This window comes from Homalodisca vitripennis, chromosome 1 (assembly GCF_021130785.1).
Source record: "Homalodisca vitripennis isolate AUS2020 chromosome 1, UT_GWSS_2.1, whole genome shotgun sequence".
Classification (NCBI taxonomy): Eukaryota; Metazoa; Arthropoda; class Insecta; order Hemiptera; family Cicadellidae; genus Homalodisca; species Homalodisca vitripennis.
This window is the reverse complement of record NC_060207.1, coordinates 30,905,472-30,927,920: the sequence shown is the minus strand read 5'-3', so window position 1 is coordinate 30,927,920 and position 22,449 is coordinate 30,905,472. Positions and strand designations below refer to the sequence as shown.

Below are 22,449 nucleotides of genomic sequence, written 5' to 3'. Positions count from 1 at the left end.
CATGCCTTAGTTCAGCTTACTTTCGTCTTTCTTTTAACATGAGATTTGTTAGTGGTTTTTTAAAAAACTACACATAAAAAATGTTTTTTTAAAACCATATATTTTTTGGAAAAAAAAAAATATTTTTTGAGACAGTTTTTTTATCTAACTAACTAAACTAAGCATATATACAATTATTTACAATGACTCATTTACAAAATATAAAACTGTGCTTTGAATAATACAAATCATGTTTTTTATGTTTTGTAGTTTTTTGACAAAAAACTATGCCATCATATTAATGCGTCGGCATCACTTTTCGCTGTCAGCACTGTTTTCAGCATCTGTAACATAATAATATACTATGTAAAATATGAATATATTTTTCATTTATTATTCATATGAATAGAATATTAGTTGAATAAAGTTAATTTATTATAATACAAATTATAGTTTGATTCATGAAAACAATAACATAACCAAACTTTTAGAACTGATGTTTATGTGATAAATAGACTTACTTATTCTTACCTGAAGTATGTGTCTAATCTTCTTCCATGAAATCAGGATCAATGTCAGAATCGTCAAAAATACTATCTACACCAATAAAACTATCTTCATCTAATACATCACTGATCGCAACGTCGTTCAAGCTGCGAGAAGCCATGATTGCGACATCGACTGCCGGCTGCAACGAACGTCACGTCAGCGGCACGTAAACAACGCGACCAAAGTTGCTTTGTCATTAAGCTCATACAATACATCTGACGCTTTCTAGCGGTGAATTGTGTTACTAAAAACCCAAATAACATTGTAGAGTAGGCAAAACCCGTTTAAATACGGACAATGTAATATAATACCAATTGAAATGACAACCACGTAAAACTACAGGATTAGCATTCTTCGGAAGTTTCGCCGTTGCCGTAAAAATTACGGGATTAGCACTCTAAGTGTTAATAAAACAGTTTTTATGGACAGTATGATGCAACATTTGTGGCACCAGTACAAAGAAAACACTCCAATCTTTAATATTAAGGAAAAAAGTGAAACAAAATTAACTACATTACTGTAGTAAGAAAACAAAACATTAAATCTTTGTATTTTCTTTATGAACTGCCACAAGAATTAATATTGTATACTAAGGAAAAAATCCATAAAAATGTGATTAATAAATCAAAATTTAACTTTTGTTTTGAAAGTTACATTGTTTTTTTTTTTTATGTTATGTTTACTTGCATGAATTACAAAATAAACATTTTATAAGATAATTTTTATTACTGTGAATTGGCAGTTATTTAATTGGGAACAAAATAATTGTAAAGTTAAGATAAATATTATTACAATTTTCCAGGATCATATTTTTTTGCCAAAAGGTAACATAACAGGGTAAGGCGGATCACCTATCTGCGATGTATAGCGGCTGAACAGAGAAACCTACCTCCTTGGTTTAACGAAAGCCCCCAAATTTCAATACCAAAATAATTCGGGAAAATAATTTTTAAAACTCAAAAATTCCCCAAAATGGCACTTGTGGGGGGGGAGGTAGGGGTTATTTTTGAAATATTTTAATATATAAGGGTAAGCTGTACCTGAATAACAAAGTTATATAGTTTCACAGTTTTTTTACTATTGCCTTGTTAAAAATTTTAGCAAATCCAAATTTGTATTAAAGTTTACCAAAGAAAAGTACTCTTTCTAAAAAATATGTTACAGTGTGACTTTTCAGCACATTTCTAATTTTTTTAATAATTCAAATTTAGGATATTTCAAACTTGTGAAGGAAACAGGATTTTTCCGGACATTTGCCATCGTTCAGTGAAACAAGAAATCAGTAACACTACATTTCGAGATCTGCAATCTGATCTCTTCTTCAGGTAAAGAACTAACCTAATACATAATTACAAACTAGGTTAAAATAAACAAATTTTGTTATTAATTTTGTAGAACTTGTAAAACCTAACAAATTAAAATAGCAAGGTATGACTTTCATTACACCTATCAACAGCTTTCATAAAAACTAAACGTTTGTATGTATCTTATACACAAAGAATTTTATAATTTAATACAATCTTAGTTGTTTTTGTTTACGAAAGAATATCTTAATACATGACCATTTTATTAAAGCTGCTCTATTCTTTCAATGATTTTCAAAAGGAATTTGTTTTTAAATTTAAATATTTCCTTAATTAGTCAGTAAAATTACGGCTGTATGAATAATATTTCAATATATAGTATTGAACTCACAATAGTTGAAATGTTCACTCACCTGTCATTAGATACATTAAATGGATCTCTGTCAGGAGACTTGGGTGGAGGAGGTGGGGTATCCTCCTCTAGAACATTAATCACTCCAGCCTTCCCAAGAAGTATCTTGGATTTCTTCACATGAGGGTGGGGGATTTTCACTTTAACTGGGGTCGTTGACTCTATTCTCTGTTTGGCAGGGTCAATGTCATTCGGGATTCCAAGGACGATATTTTCATCATTCGGGTCTAGAGTAAGGATCTTAGGTTTTGGTATACTTGTCATATTCTCAGCATCCCAAATGATTTCGTCCTCCCAGGTTCCGTAGACTAGTTCTTCGTTTTCCACAGGAAATATCGAGTACCATGTGTCATCACTGTTGTCTTCCCCTGGCCTTGATTGTCCCTTGCCTCCCATCCTAAAATTGAACAGCGAACTTGATATTGCATGCAAGGTTTCAACAATTAACAAACATAGGCCTTACAGAATTGTGATACAAACTTGTATACAATTGGAAACAACTAAAAAACTAAGAAAAGGTTAATTCTATTAATCATTATCTTAATACTTTAATACTAGTTGTGTCTGGTTATGGAAAATGTTTTTGATACTGCAGTTTTTTCACTCAATTTCGATGCCAATATTTTTAAAGGGCCCTTTTTACAAAATAATGAATAAAATCTAAATAAAAGCTTAACATATGCTCGGAAACTCACAAAATTGTACCTATATGTTTTCATTCCATAATGAATTAAATACATAAAATATTGAATAATCAATAGAAAGAAAAACAATTGTTACAAATAGCCTGCATTCCAATTGAATACAATATTACTAACTGTAAATGAAGCAGATGTTTTCAGTGTCTTTCTCACTTGTAGAATCAAGACTTCACTAATTACAAGAAAAATTGAAAAATTATTTAATTAATCATAATTTAAAATACAAACTTTTAAAAGTAAACTCTAATCATTTTAAATATTTATTGAGTTATTATATAAACAAAAACTATAATAGTGTTAGTTATAACTAAGTACATTTTTAAAGGTTAGACAAATCTGGTTATTTTATATAAATGTTTTATTTATATAGCATTAGATTTTACAATATTACAACTAGTGATGTGTCAAATTTGAGTCTATAATCCACTGAATCTTCAAAGAAGTAAATCAGAAGATGTTTTTTTTTCAGGGACTACAGTATTTTTTAAGTCCCTTCTATTTTTATGTTTTATTAAATATTGGATTTTATATATTATTATATAAAATTATATATATATATATATATATATATATATATATTATATATATATATATATATATATATATAATATTATTATTATATTATAAATATGTGCTTATTTTGATCTTGAATAATCATATAAGTTAATGAAGCACTCTTTTCTTCATTCTTCTTAATGCCTTTGTTTCGTTGATGACACTGTTATATGGGTTTGAAGCTGTTTATCAATATATTTATATTTAACTACTGTTATATGCACTTGTAATCCAGTTTATGACAAGTTTTATTGCAACTTGCCATTTATAAATAAATAAGCCATTTGAATTTTCTTTTAAATATATTTGGAATAATATTAGTCTTACATGTGTTGTTTGTTTTGCTTATTGGCGCCTGGAGTATTGAGGTTCATTGAGGACGTAGCCAGCCGCACATTGCCAGGGAGCTGAGGCACTCCCTTGCCAGGCTGACTGAAAGCTTGGGCCGTTCGGTTACCACTGCTTGGCAACCAACCGGCTGCGTTTGTCTTGGAATTCAGTTTCTGCATCACCTGCAAATCTTTTTCATTAACACTGCCCAAAATTCCAACTTATTATAATTATCTAATGACAACTTATTATAATTATCTAATGACAACAACCTAAATAATTCCATTTTTTTAACTTGATTACTTAAATTACAAGTTAATGATCACTTTTTCTAGTGCATTTGAGTTTATTTTAGACATTTAATGACTAATAGGTCTAATGAAAATCCTGAAATTTCTATCAAGTTATATCAATACGTGTTGACTGGCTATTATATGCTAAGAGACAAGGCTTCAGGATAGTAGATAAATGGAGGATATTGTGGATATTTTATTGAAATAAATTTATGTCCACATGTTAAATACTTAGATATAGTAAGTCAAAAAAAACACTAAAAAGATATACTTATTACTTGTAAAAGCAAAAAAGTGATACCAGTTTTTAATTCAAATTTAAATACCTGTAAGTTACTTTTATTCGTTATGTTTGAATGTTTAATTTTATCATAACAAAACATAAACATGAAAGTTATAAATTTCACTTGGTTATTATTATTTTGGTATAAGAATAATACATTTTTTTAAATTTTTGTCTCAATGTACATGTTCTTCCATTTAATAAAGGTTGCAATTTTGATGATTGATGTTATATTTCAAATTTGTTAGTTCTCCCAATCCCTAACCTATTTTGTAGAAAACAAACTTTAAAAAGCTTGCAACTGACTTTTTTGTTAAAACATTTTAAACATGAGATAACACAAAACAATATAAGATTTTTTACATTGTAAAACGTTTTTATGTTTTTAAGCTATGATTGTATCACCATAATTGGACGTACAATTTGAATCAATAATATTTATAAATTTTAATCATTATTTGTGTACAAGTGTGTAAAAAATCATACATGTTCGTTGGGGCTCAACATTATTAACAGTACAAAGTGATTATCGTTTTGTAAACACGCTTGCTTTATTCACGTGACAGTACCAACCTTGTGTTTGATGTCATCACCATTCCACACAACATCATCTTCCCACCGCAACTGAGACACCATCAAGTAGGCATCATCAGGGAAACTATCTCTGGACTCTTGTTCATCTTCTCCAGTCTGGAAACAAATAAAAACAGTAGTTAGATAGTCTGTACAAAACAGAATCACGGGTATTGTACTTTATATGTCATACAGTTTGAAATTTGTAAATTTATTAATTTAACTAAGTGGAGTTGTAGTTTTTATTAAAATTAGGCTTTAATCAGAGAGCAAAAGTATTGTACTTTTAATGATCAAACTGTTTAGGATTTGTAATTCTTTTTAACTTAGTCTAGTGGTTTTATAAAATCTTACCTTCTCTTTAAGTTTGAAACCATAATTGAAACCTTCTCCAGTTTCTGGTACGTCAAGCATGTCATACCACACTTGGGCAGGTCCAAACCTCCAATCCGCCACTTTCGGGCCCATGTCAGAATTCTCACCATTATCTAGACTTTTGTTCAATGATCGACTCTCTTGAGGTCTCAGTAGTTTTTCCTGTTTTACAAAATAAAGAAGGTACAGATCATAAGCATTTAAGTGAAAAATACCAGTGATATGGCTAAACATTAAACTTATGTAGAATGGACATGGTGAATGGTATATCGTCCCAAAGCACCAAACCAAACTGTCTGAAAAGAGATCTTATGCCGGAAAAGAAAATTATGAAAACTCCTCCCAACCCACATCCAAAACCTCACTGGAGAAAGACTACAAGAAGGGCTCATGAAATGGTTTTTCAGAGACCTGCGTACACCCTGAAGGAATTTATAGATAATCCAAGAGGTGAATGGACTGACAATTCCTAATAAACAACAACATTACAGTGACAGAACTTTTACACTATACATAATAAAATTTTACACTATTTATATTCTTGACAAATATATATTGAAAAATAAATCTTGATAAAAGATTTGATTGGTTGAAAATTAACTGACGGCTAATAACTTTTTCATTAGTTGGAAGGTCAAGCATGAAAACGGAATGATAACATTAAGAAACAGGCATGATTACTTTATTCAGTCATTTATATGCATAGTATATAATCAGCCCTTCTTATAAACACTAAAGAAATAACTCACCACCAACTTTATTTTTAAATTGTTTTGTACAAAATATTAATTGCCCACTAACTTATTAAAAACAACTTCTTGTGTTCATTCCTCTAAAGCCATTAGTTTAACATAAGAATTTTCATTGTTTGGGGTCTTTAAAGTTGAATATTAAATATTTAGTTGTGGTTTATTTCTAGCTCATTTACCATATCTCTGACAATGTTGCAATATATTTGTTTGCTCTAGTTTCTATATTTCTAGTTTCTAGAAATATATTCTAGTTATGTTCTATATTAGTAGTGTTTCTAGTTTGTATATTTGTGTTTGTAGTTTATATGTTTGTTTGTAGTTTAGTTAGTTTGTTGTTACTTTAAATCAGGACTTGATACGAAATAAGTATCACGATCAACATTGTTTTATATGTTATATAATTAGGAAATTTATAACAAAAATTAAAAGAAATGAACACAGTCAATGCAATTTGTGGATCTCTGGTTATATCCGATATTTCTTTATTAGCTTGCACAAGATGTACACTGTTACTCTGAAATGAGTTTAGAAGATTAAGGGAGGATTTATCTACACCATAATAAGTCAGTGTTTGAATTAGAACAATATATATGGTACTTTATCAGTGAATGGTTTTTTTAGATCAACTATAGCAGGTAAAAGAAGTTATGTCACTCCAATGATAGACACTTGCAATTTGAAAATTCTTCAATTGTACACAAATTTGAACAATATCCAAATTAATTATGATATCATAGCTGTTTTCAAAATAAAGTTATACTAGTCCATAAAAAACAGTAATCAAACAATATAAAATATTGGAATTAATTAGTGTTATGGGTTTGTAGTTGTTAGGTTTTTTACTCTTTTAAATAAATTGGAATTATAAAATCAATAAAGCAGTCTGGAGAAACAGTCTCAGAAATAATTTGAAGTGTAAGGAATGAAAACAATAATAAACTATCTTTTTATAGTCCATCATTAAAATACTAATAATATTTATAATCTAATCTTTGTAAATATTTGCAAGGATCTGATGATTTTTATTTTACTTACTTCATCATCTGATTTACATTTCTCAGGTGGAGGAGGTGAACCATACTGTAACACCCAACCTACTTTCTTCTGGCGGTAAGTCTCTTGATCAGATCCAGAATCAGATTGTTGCTGTTGATTACTATGCTGATGCTTACGTTTTTTCCTTCTCTTTCTTACACTCCTCCATATTTGAGGCATGCTACTTGGTTTTCCAGGCCCAAATAGTCGAGAAAAACGTAAAACCTGAAAAAGTCATAGAGGATTTAACTTGTGAGAGTAGCAATTGCAGTTTGATTTTCGTAGCTTACAAATACAAAATAAAGTCAATTAATATAGTTATATTTAAGCCACATAACAGAAATATTAAACTCATGTCTAAGTCTATTTACAGGCCTGGATATCACCCTAATCCAGGAACCTTGGATCAACAAAGGTTACATCATGAGCCTAATGACTCAGATTGGTAATCTTATATATGATAGATCAAATGAAAACCCAAGAGCGTGTGTTTTACTTTCAAACTGGTTTTCCTGTTACAGATCTAATTATAAAAGACCTGGTAGAAGTGGCAGCGAAAGTAGCCACACAACAAGGTAAAGAGGTACAGTAATTTTTGTCTCAGCATATTTTCTTATACCCTTCAACACCCCATCTGTAGAAATACAAAAGCTACTGCAGTACTGTGAAGAAAGATGTGTACCTCTCATCCTCGGCTATGACTACAACGCGTACCACACCTAATGGGGAGCACCAACATTAACTTAAGAGGTAAGGATCTCCTGCAGTTTATTTTTAGTAATAACCTTATCATATTTAATAGGGAGCCTAATCCCACTTTTATGACTAGAGTAAGACAAGAGGTTTTGGATATTGCCTTATCTAAAGGTCTTAAAGGCGTTAATATTGCAAGGTGGCATGTCCCACTGGAGGCCTCACTCTCAGACCATTGTCTTATTAGGTTCAACATAAGAGGCGGGAGTTGAGATGAACGTGACCCACAGGGTTCCAAAATCCACCAACTAGAAGGGATACAGAGTGTCCTTAGCAGTAGAGGTGGAGGAAATAGAACCCTATCAGAAAAATGAATTGGAATTAGAAAGGTCGGCTCAATTGGTAGAGAATGCCATCATAAAGGCCTAAGAGAAACTACTCTCTCAGACACAATAGGCTAAAGAAAGATGTGCCTTGGCGGACTAGGTGGCTAGAAACACTCATAAACAAAATGAGAAATCTTCTTAAATGGGTAAAAAGAACATATAACTGGTTCCCATACCAAAATGCCCTATACGAATACAAAAAAGAAATTAAGAAAAACAAAAGAACCTGGAATGACTTTTTCAAACACATAAACAGCGTACCAGAGGCTGCAGGCTTCATAACTCTTCAAAAGTGATCATTAACCCTCTAGTGTCTTTAGTAAACACTAATAGCAGCCTTACCATGAACAAGAACGAGGCATAAGAATTGTTGCTGGAGACGCACTTTCCAGGCTGACTCTCGTCTCAAAGTGAGGGTTTTTATTCTTTGGTGGGGGAGAGATCTGGTCAGGAGGTTGTAAAATTCAGACAACAATCAAAAAGAATCTTTACATCAAAAAGGATTAAATGGGCAATTTAATCCTGATATTAAATTTAAATCTGCCGGGAAAGGTGATACCTTATATAATATATACTTATACCTTACTGATACCCCAAATACAAACAACAAAATATGAAAAAGAAATAAAAGTCTATAAACTGTGCTATAATTTATATCAAGGTTATCCTATTCTGTTTAATGAGAACAGTCTATTAATTTGAGCCTCAGCAAGTCTAGTTGAGGTTTAAGGCAGACAAATCTGAATACAGATCAACCAAGTTAAAGAGAAACAGACATACTACTTACTTTATCATGACGGAAGTCTGGAAAAAGCTCTCTAACATCAACATTTGCATATTTAGATGGAAGCATTGCAGCTAATGGTGTTTCCAATTTTTTATTCAATCCTTCTTCTGTTAAATCATCATTTTCCTTTTCTGATTCTGGTAATGGTGGAGGTGGCATAAGCTGTAAATCATGTTTCATGTTTGGACCTTCATCATCTGCGTCATAATCTGTGGTATCTTCTTCATTTTTTAATAACTTACGAGAATTTTCGGAGCAATGAATATCATCAGCTAGTTCATTAATATCAGAGTAGTCAACTGCAGAAGGTGATTTTATGTCATAATCTTCTGTATATTGGTCACTGCAAATACCTTGACCAGATCCATTTTCATCAGCATCAACACTATCAATTTTACTGCTAGATCTAGCCTCAAGCTCAGCATCTTCGATAAGTTCATTAATTATTGAACTTAAACCCAATCGTGCTAACGACGCCAAATGTCTCTTTGATACACAGTCAAGAATGTCATCTTCTAACTCTCCTGATTCATCAATATTTCCAAAAAGTATACTCGTAAGCTGAAAACTGCTGGAAGGACCCTCATCATCATCACTCTCTCCCATGATTGATTTCTAGTGTGGTATCAATACAAGGAATTCATTAACTTAATGCAGTGTCTAATAATTTAAAACAATTTAATTCATGGAAGATAAATATGAAATTTTTAGTCTTAATTCCTTTTTAAGTATCATAAACGTAACTAGGCCTAGTAGATATGTTATTGAATCAGATCAGTGGTAAAGCAACTGAAAAGTAATCTTTTAATGGAAAAATACTGAGAAACCAAAGACTACATAGTTATTCAGTTTATAATTAAACAACATTAAACGTTAAAATATGTATCACTGTAACTTTAATAATCTAACTTTGACATAAAGAACACAGCATTCACAGTACTATTCCACTGCAACCACAACAAATAAGGAACATAACCTCAAAATCTAGTTCCATTTACAAGTCTGCAAAAATGCAGGCTGAATTTTATTTGCATAAAACCTCGCAAATCTAACTTTCACAAAGCTTGTGGCGCATATGTCAGTTTCCCCAGAAGAGAAATAAAATTTAAAGGCGTTATTGATTAATTGAATAAAACACTTTTAGGCAAGAAAACAAATTCATTATATGAAATTATATTTACAAATTACCATACAATGTTATGGCAGTTGTTCGAAATGTCCACCTTGATTTTGTATACCCTTCATACAACGACTGAGAACAGAATCACAAATTTTTTAGTAATAAAGGTTTATCGTTATTAAGAAGTTCAAATGAATTTCTAATTAGGTTCTGAATTCGTAAAGATTTTGCTGTTTTGAACCGTAAACAGTCTCCTTTATAATACCCTACAGAGAAAAATCGCATGGGGTCAGGTCTGGCGAGCGCGCAGGCCAATCGATTGTACCACGGCAACCAATCCATTCATTAAATAATATGTTATTTAAAAAAATCTTGAATTCCAATCGCCTATCGGAATCGTCATCGTGAGGCGCTTGGAGTAAAGATGATGGACGGTATGGCTTAAATTTTAATATATATACACAGTGTTTCAAACTCTCACTAAAAACTCTAGGATATTGTTCCATGGACGAAAAGCAGCCAATAACTAAAGAAATCAATGGTATATCTCTTTTTGATTGCCATCTGTCTGTACGTGTTAAAAAAAAATTAAAATGTAAAGAATCTATTATAAGAATTTTTCAACAAACTATTCAAACTGTATTAAACTCTTTATGAGGACAGGACCTATCAATAAAAACAGTTTCATAACATTTACAAATTAAATTACATGAGGACGACGATTTAAATCAAAATACCGTGAAAGTACTAATTTTACGCACATTTACAAAAAAAAATTACTTTGAAATGTCCGACCATCATGTCAAATCTCAAATCCATCACAATAAGTTAACAATTCAACAATGGAAAAAATAATGGCTAACAGATTATTTTGTATAATTTTGTTCTATTGTTTCAGTGGGAATCAAAAGGATATCAAAAGTGAATATACATTTGCAAATATAGTTTTTAACTGTTAGTAACTGAGCCAAGTTCACATTTTTATAACTTTTTGTAAGCATAAAACTATTTAAATATTGTACGCTTTCAATATACGAGAGTATATATTTTCTAGAGAGTTATTTATACCTATTAATATGATAGCAATTAAAGAGTTTTCAAACAATAAGTGTTAAACGATTCAACTTAAACAAAGAATCTTGAGTTTGATATAGAAATTACAGTAAGATGATAGGATTTTTCTTTTATCCGATAGTTCTGGAGATATTTTATTTCAGTTCTGTTCTTTTTTGTGTGATATTCTGAAGATATGTTTTGCAATGCCGAAAGTTTAACAAAAAGATCCTGGTGTATTTGTTTTAGTACCAAATCATGAAACTAACGGAGAAACATAGACACACAAAATTGGTGTAGCATAATTTACTCCTTTTCTTATGTGGTAACTTGAAACCCATTAGGGCTTGGTCTCACCAACAATACGCCTCCATGCTTCTTTATCTCGGCTTATCCCCAGATCTTTGCCTATCTTCCTGAGGTCTGAATTTCTCTGATCTCCCCATCTAATTCTTTGTCTTCATCTTGGTCTCGTTCCCTTTGGCTTTTTTTTAATGTTTTCAAATGACGGTTTCATATAACTTTTATTAACTTGATCTAGTCATCTAGATTGCCTACTTCTTATAAGAGCCCAACATTCTGATCTATAAAGTAAAACAGGTACGACCATTATTTTATAAAATCCTAGTTTAGTTCTATTTGTTAACAGCTTACTTTTAAACAGCTATGTAAGCGCCAGTAGCAGGCTCTTGTCTGCTGTAGCTGTCCTGAACTGCTAGTGTCAGTATCTTCTGTGTTGTTACTCTGTAATGTTGCCCCAAGGTAAAATCATCTCATAATTTAAGACGTCCAGTGTTATTTGGTTCTCTTCAACTCTCCTACTTATATTATCTTCGTATACTGGGGTTTTTATTAATTGATTAATTAGTCCGACTTGGTTGATTAAAAAAACTTCTCTGTTGTTTCACGAGATCCCTATTGTTCTGCCAAAGTTGCAACGTCATCCACAAATGCCAGCATGTTTATTTTCCCTCCAATATTTAGACTTTCTGTGGCACTATTTGTGGTGTTCAATACATTTTCAATAGCAAAATTTAACAGGAGAGGGGAGAGCCCGTCACCTTAACCTTTCCTTTGGAGTTGTTTATACACACTCTTGCCAAGTTAATTAGCTTTCCTGGTACCGGTATCTCATATTTCTTCATACATTTCCGGTTTTTCTCTGTATATACTATCATATGCTTTATTGAAGTCAGCAAATAGTACATTGACATCTTTGTTACACTCCCAATGCTGTAAGGCCTGCTCCTTCATGGTAAAACATTGGTAAATCGTTATTTGTCTTTCTTAAAACTTTCCTGATGGTTTTCTCATTAATAGTGTTTAATCGATTTAGCACTGATTTTGGTAATATTTTGTAGATCAAGCTTAGTAAGAAAATCCTTCTGTAGTTCTTGTAATTATTGAGTTTGGAGTTTGTCTCCTATCTTGTGCAATGGTACTGTCACTGCTTCATACTCTACTTCCTACCTTTCCTTTAGGTGTATTAGCAAACATAATTTCAACTTTTACAATTATTCTTCCTTAACTCTAAACCAATTTTACATTTTGTATATATTTGTAAATATAATTTTTATTTTAATTTAGTCATTAAAATGGGATGTAAGAAAACGATATAATCTTGGACCAGGATGCCTTTTAGGTTATACGTTTTTATTTATTCTATGAACAAAGAGGAAGAAAAAAATAATAATTTTGCAGCTGACTGTGCTTGGCAGCTGTCACTGTCAATTTTCATCGGTAGGCTTGAGTTCGGTTTGTTGTTGTTGGGTAATGTTTATTATTTTTACCCATGATAATAGGCTCAATTGAAGTTGTTTATACGATGCTGTTGATAAAAATGCATTCAAAGTAGTACATATATTAATTTAAAATATTGTATTAAATCAAGAACAGTTTTTATTAACTACGTGCTAGTGATTAGAGGTTATCTCTTGGTTTACATTGTCCATTGTAATTTATCATTGATCAGAGAATGTTAAATACAAAATTCATCAGTGGTATAGTTTGGTAATTTGCTTTTGGGCTGGTTATGGTTTTAGAAGACACCGAATGTGAAGATATGATTGATGGTATGTATGCATTCCTAGAATAGGCCTATAAATTGCCATGGAATCTTATTAAAACTACCTATTAGCTACTGAATCATTTTGAATTATTATGTTTTTAACCTTTAAAGACGCCATTTAGTTCAATAATAATTATTATTTAAAATAACAGGATATTACAAAAGAGTTTCAGGAAGTACCTTTACTTTAAGAATAAATATTTACTTTACCTACTTTACTGCATTGTCATTTTTGAAAAGGAAAATGTTTAGAAAGCAAATAGCCAAAGAACAGAAAACAATAACAAGTGCAGAAAACTCTAAAAATATATATTATTGTGTGATAATATATATATATATATATATATATATATATATATATATATATATATATATTGTGTGATATGCATTTAAAAGTTCAGGTACTCTACCCGTTTGTTACAATTTTTATGGGTTTGTTGAAAGTTTGATTTAATTTGTATTCATTATTTTCAAATTTATTCTTGTCCACATTGGAAACGAGATTCATGTTATGGTATTCTTTCCTTGTTTCATAATGAATTTAAAAATACTTGATGAATCATACTTACTGTCACCAAATCGCCTCCAAATAAGCCTAGACGAGCGACCCCTCAAATAGGTCTAGATGCATGATTCACCTGTCAGTTTCGAATAATTAATATTGTTGTTCTTTTAGTTTTAGTTTTTATTGTGTTGTATGCTTTATTAATTTATAATATCATCATGAATAATAATTATCTTTGTTTCTGGAATTTACCTTGAACTGAAAAGGAAAGTTTTTAAAGTGGCAATCGTGAGTAGCGGTAACTGGTGGCGATGCATTTAACTCAACTCTTGCCGACATTGCTTCCTTTTGGGAGAAAGAGTATAATAATCATTCGTTAATGACTTATAAATTTCAAAATAGGTTAAATAAAGTCTATCCTTATTTACTCTGTAATTTCCCCAATAAAGGTAAACTCGTCAAAAAATTGTGGCCTTCGGATAATACCGGAAAGTACCTGCATTATTAACCTATTGTTATTGCACGATTGTATAAAACAAATATAAGTTTTTAGGGTATGAAATGACAAATAATAAATTTTAGAGCATTAAAAGTAAAACTACTTTTTTGCAAGATAGTAGGAAATTATGGTTTGATGAATTTACAATATTTGTTTGTTTTTGCAAGTTGCGCTTCCTAGCAGTAATGGTATTCAAGGACCATCTAGAATTTGATCTTTTAGTGATAGGTACTATCTCAAGGGATGTTTTTAGTATGTCGCTTTCGATGCTGCCCCGCGCTTATAACCAGAGGCACTTGTGTCAAGCTGATATGAACTTTTATTCTTAAAACGTTTGAATTAACAAGGATGTCTTTTATTTGGGTAGAAATTCTGATGGTTCTTAGCATTATTGTTTTTTCCATATCCAAAGAACAGCTGACGGCAGTAGCAACCAATACAAGGTTGACTCACAATCGTAACTAGACCACATTACACCCTTAGACCAATAAAATATTGCTCTGCATGAGAAAAGTAGTTCCAATTTTAATGTTCTATAACTTCGTTATTTGTTATTTGCATCCCTTATATTGTTTTGTTCAGGAGGAAGATAGAAATAGTTTAATAATGTGAAACTCGTCTTTTGCCACTCCGATCTTTAAGCTCAAAACATATCTCTCGAGGTATTACCTATCAGTTAAGATCAAAATTCTAGAGGGTCAATTCAAGAATGCTTGTGTGAGGTAAAAAATATTGCAAACTCATCTAATTGTAATCTTATGTTAGAAATATTCTCACAAACAATATTTTATCAATTTTTTAACATATGGTTAGTGCCTAAAACATCATTGTGGAAATGATTGTACACTACTCTAGGATATGTATATAGTATTTAAGGCATTGTTAAAAGAGGTTTTAGATCCTTTTAGGTGACGTGAATAAACTAAATAACTTATCGTCCGTTTTAAGTACAGACACAAGTCATAGCTGTATATTTTTGTATTTTTAAATAAACTAGAAAATAGACTTCTGTAGAAATATATACATTTTAGTTAAAAAATACTAGTGATTACTATGTATTTTATGCTTGAAAGTACTACACGCGCTGGTCTGCCGTCCCCATATGGGGCCGGCCGCAGTGAATGTGTTAATTATCTTATTTGCAAATGATAACACAAATTTAAACTACCCTTATTTACTAATGATAAAACTGAGAAAAAAGCCTGTGAATTTTTATAAAAACACTAGCTGTTACCCGCGGCTTCGCATGCAATCTTTAGAACCTAAGTCCCTATATTACTTATTAAAAGCAATTATGATGTGAGTCCTATAAAAGTTTTAAAATGTAAGTAGGCATACATCAGGTAGATATTATTTAAGTTCATGGTAAATAGTATCATAATTTAACTTAATATTATATCATGTTTGCCACGTGTAGGAGCATTTCTGGTTCTAATTAATTATATATAAACGTCACAGCTGAATCTGCCTTGTCATCCCGATCAAGAAAACACAAATCTCGGATCACACAGGTCTCGGAAACTTACTTAGTCAAAAAGCATATATGTCCTGTCCTTGTCATATATTTCAGGTCTAAGATATTTCCAGTACCATAGTAGACTTTGCCTTGTTTTTCTGACGAAGAAAAAAAAAAATACTTATGTAGGACCGAGATGCCTACTTCGGTTAAAAAGTGCCTTCTTAAGGCCGTTAAATTCACTTACCTACTATGTCACAGTTTAGCTTGCCATATTGCCTTAATCAAAATACTCTATATACGTTCGATTATATTTAGTTCTCGGAAATCTATTTTGGTCAAAATCGTCTACTATCGGCTTCTGTAATCTACTTTCTGTCTAAAATATTTCCAGGGACATATTGCCTTGTTGTCCTGATGAAGAAAATACGCATATAAGTAGGACTGAAAAGCCTATTACGACCTAGGGGGAAGTCCTACCTATTTCTTATGTACTTTCGGTATAAGAGGAAAATCCTTATTAAGGTTGTGCAACCTTCCAAAATAATCGTTATTAAAGTTTTGCGCTACACCTGTTTTTTGGACTGTAGCCAGAGAAAGAATGAATCGTTGAGGCATGTTTAGTATTCATTTATCTGTTTTTCCATAAGCCATTGTTAAAATGTAGTATCATAATGTCAAGGAAGCCCACTAGTTTAAAGTAACTTATGTGAAAACATTCATAACTTTGTTAATTAAGGTTAGTTTTATAACAGTATTTAATGCATTAAATGATTTTAATTCATCTCTGGCGCAATCTGGAGTAAAATTTATGTATTAATATTTTATTTACTATCTGCATTACACTACCGATCAAGCACTGTTTACTTATTATTGATAAAATTTAAATGTAAACAGATGTTTCAGAAAGTTTGTTGAACTATAGCTGTCAACAGCTGTTTAGTGCCAGTTTAATTTGAATTATGAAACGTAAACACTACAATTTTTTCTGAATTCCAAAATATTCCAGGTAACTTTTCTTAACTGTTTCTTCATAAAAACCTTCCTCGGATTTCAATGGACATTTTACAAAAAGAATTAACCAAATTGGTCCAGCCGTTATGGAGATTAGCGCTTACCAACACATTTCACCATTCATTTTTATTTATAAGATAAGATATGGGAATAACATTTACAATGTTAACAAAAATAATAAAATGGTTAAGTAAGGTTACTTAGACAAGAGAATATTTTTCTGCCTCATTATTTCTTATGGATTGATCCCAGTTAGCACAAAACCATGATTAATGTGTATAAGAAAAGTTAAAAGTGAGGGATCAAATGTTCTTTGACACAACCCCTAAGGAAACAGATTTTCGTTAGTATTTTCTTTGTTTGAGGAAAGTAGGGGTGGAACATCCATGTTATCCTCATTCACTACCTGATTTTCGGTAAAACTAGCCTGCAGCAGTCTTCGGTCTGGTACTGATTGATCATTAAGTTAATGTGGGAACATATTGCTTATGGGCATGTGGTGGCGCACTGTCGTTTTTGACTGATGTAAGCAATTTGCTTACAGGTGTATGTTTACTTTATTATTTTTTACTTGCGATTCCGTTTGTCCTTCAATATGTTTTTTAATAAGTTTATGTGTTATAGTGGCAGAAGAATAAGAACAAGTAATTAGCATCTGACTAAAGGCATTCCCTCTGTTATAATTTTGAACACTATCGTAGGAATTTGAAAAATCTTAATTGTTTGAGTATTCACTATGTAAAGTAGCTAAAAAAATTTTTGTTGACTAATTATCTATAAGACAAATATACAAATGTATTTTTACCTTCAACTTTGTTTAACTCCAAAACTAATTGAGTTTTTCATTGGACCAAGAGAAACCAATTTAGAATTCGTCTCTTGGACCTTACTATCAAGAGATCATATGGATGGGTAGACAGATGGTTGTACTAAGTACTGAATAGCTAAATTAATCTAAGTACATTTATTTAGATTCCACATAAAAATGACATTTCTCTAAAAAAGTTTGCATTTTTGTTTTATAGGAAGTGGAAAACAACCAGAAGATAGCGGTATGGAGTCTGATAACACTTCAGGTAACTTTTTACTACTGCCTAAATGTCTATATAACTGGTATAATTAATTGTGGAAAGGAATAATGAGGGGAGGTAAGAGTTACCCATAATACTGATTTCCTCACCTAACCGTCATACATAATGGATGGTTGAATAGTCTACCTGACTCTCTGGTTGAATAGTCTACCTGGCTCTCTGGTTGAATAGTCTTGAATACTTGATTCAGATCTTTAGTGTCATTAGGCTACAATGGTGTAATAGATATAAGTAGATAATAATATGGGGTTCCTGGCGCACTTTCGGAGCCGACCGAAAAGCAATGTAAAATACTGTTCAATGTACCATAAAGGAAGCTGAGAAATAACACAGCAAATCTCAATGAAAAATTAACCGAAATCTACAGTCGTTCGTCTCCAAAAGCGATCGGTACATTACTAACTCTACTCTGTGGAATGAAAAATTAACCAAAATCTATAGCTGTTTGCTTCTACTTTCTTAAGCTGTGCTTTGTAAAATGTTGTCAAATCTGCTACGAATAAAGGGATTTATCTTAATAAAATTTAATCAATTTAAAACATTTTTTACTAAAAACATACTGTACTTTAATAAAAAAACTTTTCTACTAAATAAACAACATGAACTCACCAAGCTCTCTTCAGTTTCTAGCATTTCAAAAACTTACAAAGAAAGACAATTTTAACGAGTTCAACGAATTACCAAAACATTTTAAAAGAACAGTTGATACTTTCCTTAAATGATACAGAATTCAAAGAACTTGTAAAGTCTTTTGCAGAAAAACGTCTAATGGAGTGTTTTACTATCGGCAAAAACTAAAAAAGTAAGGGATTACATATTTAATATAATTACGAAAGATATTGAAAAGAAAGTAAAAAATAAACAAACAGAGAGTTTTCATCGTTTTTTTATGACATTTTTCCCATATTATACGTTCTTTCAAGATAATCAAGACTTAATTGATGAATTTCTTAGGAATTTTTTGTGAGTATCAAGATTTATCAACACAATTCATTAAAGAGCATTATAGAATTTTTCTTATAGAATATAGCCACATTTTGTGTGAAACAAAAGGTATTACTGTAGATAATATTCCATGTGATTCCTATGAAGAAAGACACCAACTATGGTTATCAAACAGTACTATGACGTGGGGAGGGACTGCAAGTTTTAGAGCACAACTGAAAAGACTTTATTCTACAAAGTTTAATTGTTATAATTTCTTTATCTTTTATAGTCTTCTTTCCAGTAACAATCAAGTGTAATTTTTCATTTTTTGGTTTAATTCTTTAATCTTTTTTTCATCCAAAACAGTCAAAAATCTGTTCGGCAAGTGTACTTTTACAATCTTCCAACTCGGCAATTATTGTAAACCCGAATTTATCTTTCATTTTCTCCAAATTCAAGATTCTATGTTTCTTCCTTTCTTCCATTCATTTAACTTCTTATACTCTTTAAACTTACATTCTCCAATATCATTTAACTCTTTCAAGAACTCCATTTAAATAGAAAAAATTTAAAGACGGAAAAAATGAAATTTGCTAACAATCACTCGAGAAGTCGAGGGAATTGCCAACATCTTCATTGTTTGACGAGGTTCTTCATTTACTTTCTCCAAATGTACTATAAAATCATCGAGGATTTTTCTGGCTTAAAAATCGTAGACAAATTCAACATCCAGATAATGAAAAAATACAGGTAATATCTTTTCATAATAAACGTGTGTATCGATACCTACAAACCTAAATGTATTCTTTGAAAAGGAAAATAATTTTGTCAATGGTTCCAAGAGATAAGTAAAAATTTTTATTCTGTTTTCTAAATTCTGTAACAAATTTTGTTTGTTTTTCACCTCCATATTGCAATTTTGTAAGCAGATTATTCAAATGTGTTAGTTTATTTCGAAATTTCCTAGGTTTAGGTCTTTTGTACAAAATTAAATTACAATCTCTACAAACTAAATATTTTTTATCAATAATTTCTCTCCTCTATTAGAACACTTGTAACAGTTGGCATTATACTCTTCCATTTAAACAAAAAGATTTTTTTATAAATGGAGATTATGGAACTAACTCTGCCGAGATATAAATTTTTCAGCGCAAATGTATGTGTTTACATTTCTACAACAGAGATAAATAGAAATAATTTCATTCTATTGTACAACTATTTAGGATATTTTGTCTATGATTACAAAGATTATTCCGGAAGAAGTCGAGATTTTTCATCAACGAAAGAGTATATTTTTGAAGTTTTAGAAGGAATGAAAGAGAATAATATGAACATCATCAATTATTGTAAAAGACAAAATGAATGATTGTGTCTTTGGTGTAGTTGTTGTTAGGGTGCGTGTTTGCGCTATGGGGAATCACATCACATTCAACTTCTACGGTGTCTATTGTTTAGAGACTTGGCCCTGCACTGCTACTGTCCAACCAAGTTAATGGCTAGGAGCTGTAATTCGGGTCTTAGACTCTGGAATTTTTTTTTGTTCCCAAGTCTCAATTTTCTTTGGTAACTACTGTGTAGAAGTTGATGGAGAGATACAATTAGGGAATTTGTGTCGGGTGTTTTGTAAGTGTAATGTTGTATTAATGAACGATGTGAATGAATGTAATGAACGAATTAAGGAAGAGAAGGAATTAAGGAATGAAGTGAAAGGTGAGGAAGCAAATGGCGCGCCAAACCACAGTTGTCATTACTCGGCTTGTTCTATAGTCATTACACTATGGCCACTCGTGTAAAGACTTGTCCCCAACCACCTGAACGACAACCATGTCTATTCCCTCAATAAAAAGCGCGCCTGAAGCTCTGGGATTTGAACCCAGAACCTCAGGCTTTGAAGGCAAGCGTCTTACCAACTGAGCTACGGAGAGTCTCAAAGTTATAAGCTATATCTCTGCTATATAAGTTGTTCATTAGGAGTGCTAGTTTACAAATTTATTAATAATTTTTATATTTTCAAAAACCACTCAACCGATTTTAATGAAATTTGGTACACATATAGTAAATACTTAACTCTTTCGACTTAACTTATCCATTAAGGGTGAAATCATCCCCTATTTCTTAATATTCATAAAAAAATAAAAAAAATTATCAGAAAAATCTGAAACTTCAAAAACAAGCGAGTTCAACTTAAAATTTCATGAAAATAACAAAATTTTTCAAAAACTACCCCAATCATCCCTTATCTTAAAACTCTTATATCTCGAGAACTATTGGAGCTTTTTTGCTGAAATTTGGTATATAGGATCAGTAAATATTAAAGTATTTTTTAAAATCAATAACTTCCGGTCCAACCCTTAAGATGACCTTGGAATAGTTTTTTTGTTAATATCATCCCCATTTTTTAAGATATTCTTTTGAAATTAAAAATGAATACTTATATCAATGTCTTTAACAATTCTGTAAAAGTTTTAAAAATTATCCGATGAATAAATAGTGAAAATAACGTGATTTTTACTGAATTTCTCTAATATCGTTCTTAATCACATCATAGGCTAAAAATTTCTCAGAAACCACAAACACATAACAAATCGCGTTTGTAACAGCTTTTTGAAAATCCATATTGATAATTATATCGTTCTTTGAACCAGAAATATTTGTCAAACTCTTTGTTGTATCAATGACATAAATAGGTCTATTCGCTAAAAATTCTTTAGGATTGTAATACATTTCCTTATTATTACCAGTAAACTTTCTTAAAATCTTGATACATCTGATACATGATTCTGAAAAGACCTCCGGAAATGTTTAAATTTTGTAATTCATCTGGAATAATAAGAACCGTCTCAATTTTACTCTGATATTTTTTACATCCAAACTATCAAACTTTGAAGGATTTTTTTCTTGATTATTCTGTCTATCTGTTTGAAAAACCGATGATAACGAACTTGGGATTGAAGATATTTCTATAAATATTTGTGATATCGAACGAATAAGTTGTTCCGGAAATACCTTTTTGTTCAATACATTGCCAATCTAGAAAATTAAACATAATGTTTTGACTTTTTGTAATTTCATCAATCAACCTAATTTTACTCGTGGTTTTATAATCAATCATTGGAACTCTAATAAAAAAATCTGTAATTGTTATTTTTCCATCAACAGGCATAACATTTCCAGTTGCAGCTTCAGAATCACATCATCGTCTACTGCTCTTATAAAAACTTAGATAAAATCCTCCTTTATAGATCGGAAATAGTAACATTTTCAAAAAATCCTAATCCAAAATGAGATAAATTTCCAGCTGCTTCAAAAACACCAAATTTAAAATCTGATTCAAAGCCATTAGAAGTTTTGAGAAATAACATCACTTTTTGAATACGAAATAGTTCCTTTAATTGTGCTTTAATTGGCCACAGTTTTCGACTTCTTCTATCAATTTATTGTGTTTTCTTACTTCAATCTTAGAAAATAAAAACGGTATAAAATTATCGATTAATCTAACATTATCAGTTCCAAGATATGCTTGACCATCTTGTTTTGTTAAAGTTCCAGAAATATAAAACTGGAAGTTAGACGAGCAAAAGTTATCTCCAAAATCAATATTAAACTCAGTTCTTTTATTCGGTTCATTCAAATGTTGTTTACTAATTGGATAGAAATTTTTAAAATTCCGCCCTTTCAATATCACTAGCATATTTTCTGTAGTCCGCCA

The 22,449-nt window shown here is 31.0% G+C and overlaps 2 protein-coding genes across 4 annotated transcripts in view; one reads left to right on the top strand and one right to left on the bottom strand.

The window, feature by feature from the left end:
* Positions 1 to 9,978, bottom strand: part of LOC124359191 (transcription initiation factor TFIID subunit 1) — a 53,429-nt gene extending 43,451 nt beyond the window's left edge. The window contains exons 1-6 of the mRNA XM_046811734.1: positions 9,008 to 9,978; positions 7,142 to 7,366; positions 5,334 to 5,516; positions 4,980 to 5,096; positions 3,828 to 4,012; positions 2,246 to 2,641 (exon numbers count right to left, since the gene is read on the bottom strand). Coding sequence (XP_046667690.1) covers positions 2,246 to 2,641; positions 3,828 to 4,012; positions 4,980 to 5,096; positions 5,334 to 5,516; positions 7,142 to 7,366; positions 9,008 to 9,613 — 1,712 coding nt within the window. The 5' untranslated portion in view covers positions 9,614 to 9,978. The remainder of the gene's footprint in view (positions 1 to 2,245; positions 2,642 to 3,827; positions 4,013 to 4,979; positions 5,097 to 5,333; positions 5,517 to 7,141; positions 7,367 to 9,007) is intronic.
* Positions 9,979 to 12,912: 2,934 nt separating this feature from the next.
* The window catches only part of LOC124359151 (protein furry), a 693,398-nt gene continuing 683,861 nt past the window's right edge, over positions 12,913 to 22,449 (top strand). For all 3 annotated transcript variants that reach the window (XM_046811657.1, XM_046811647.1, XM_046811674.1), the window contains exons 1-2: positions 12,913 to 13,252; positions 17,748 to 17,798. In XM_046811657.1, the coding sequence (XP_046667613.1) occupies positions 13,213 to 13,252; positions 17,748 to 17,798 (91 nt within the window). In that variant the 5' untranslated portion in view covers positions 12,913 to 13,212. The remainder of the gene's footprint in view (positions 13,253 to 17,747; positions 17,799 to 22,449) is intronic.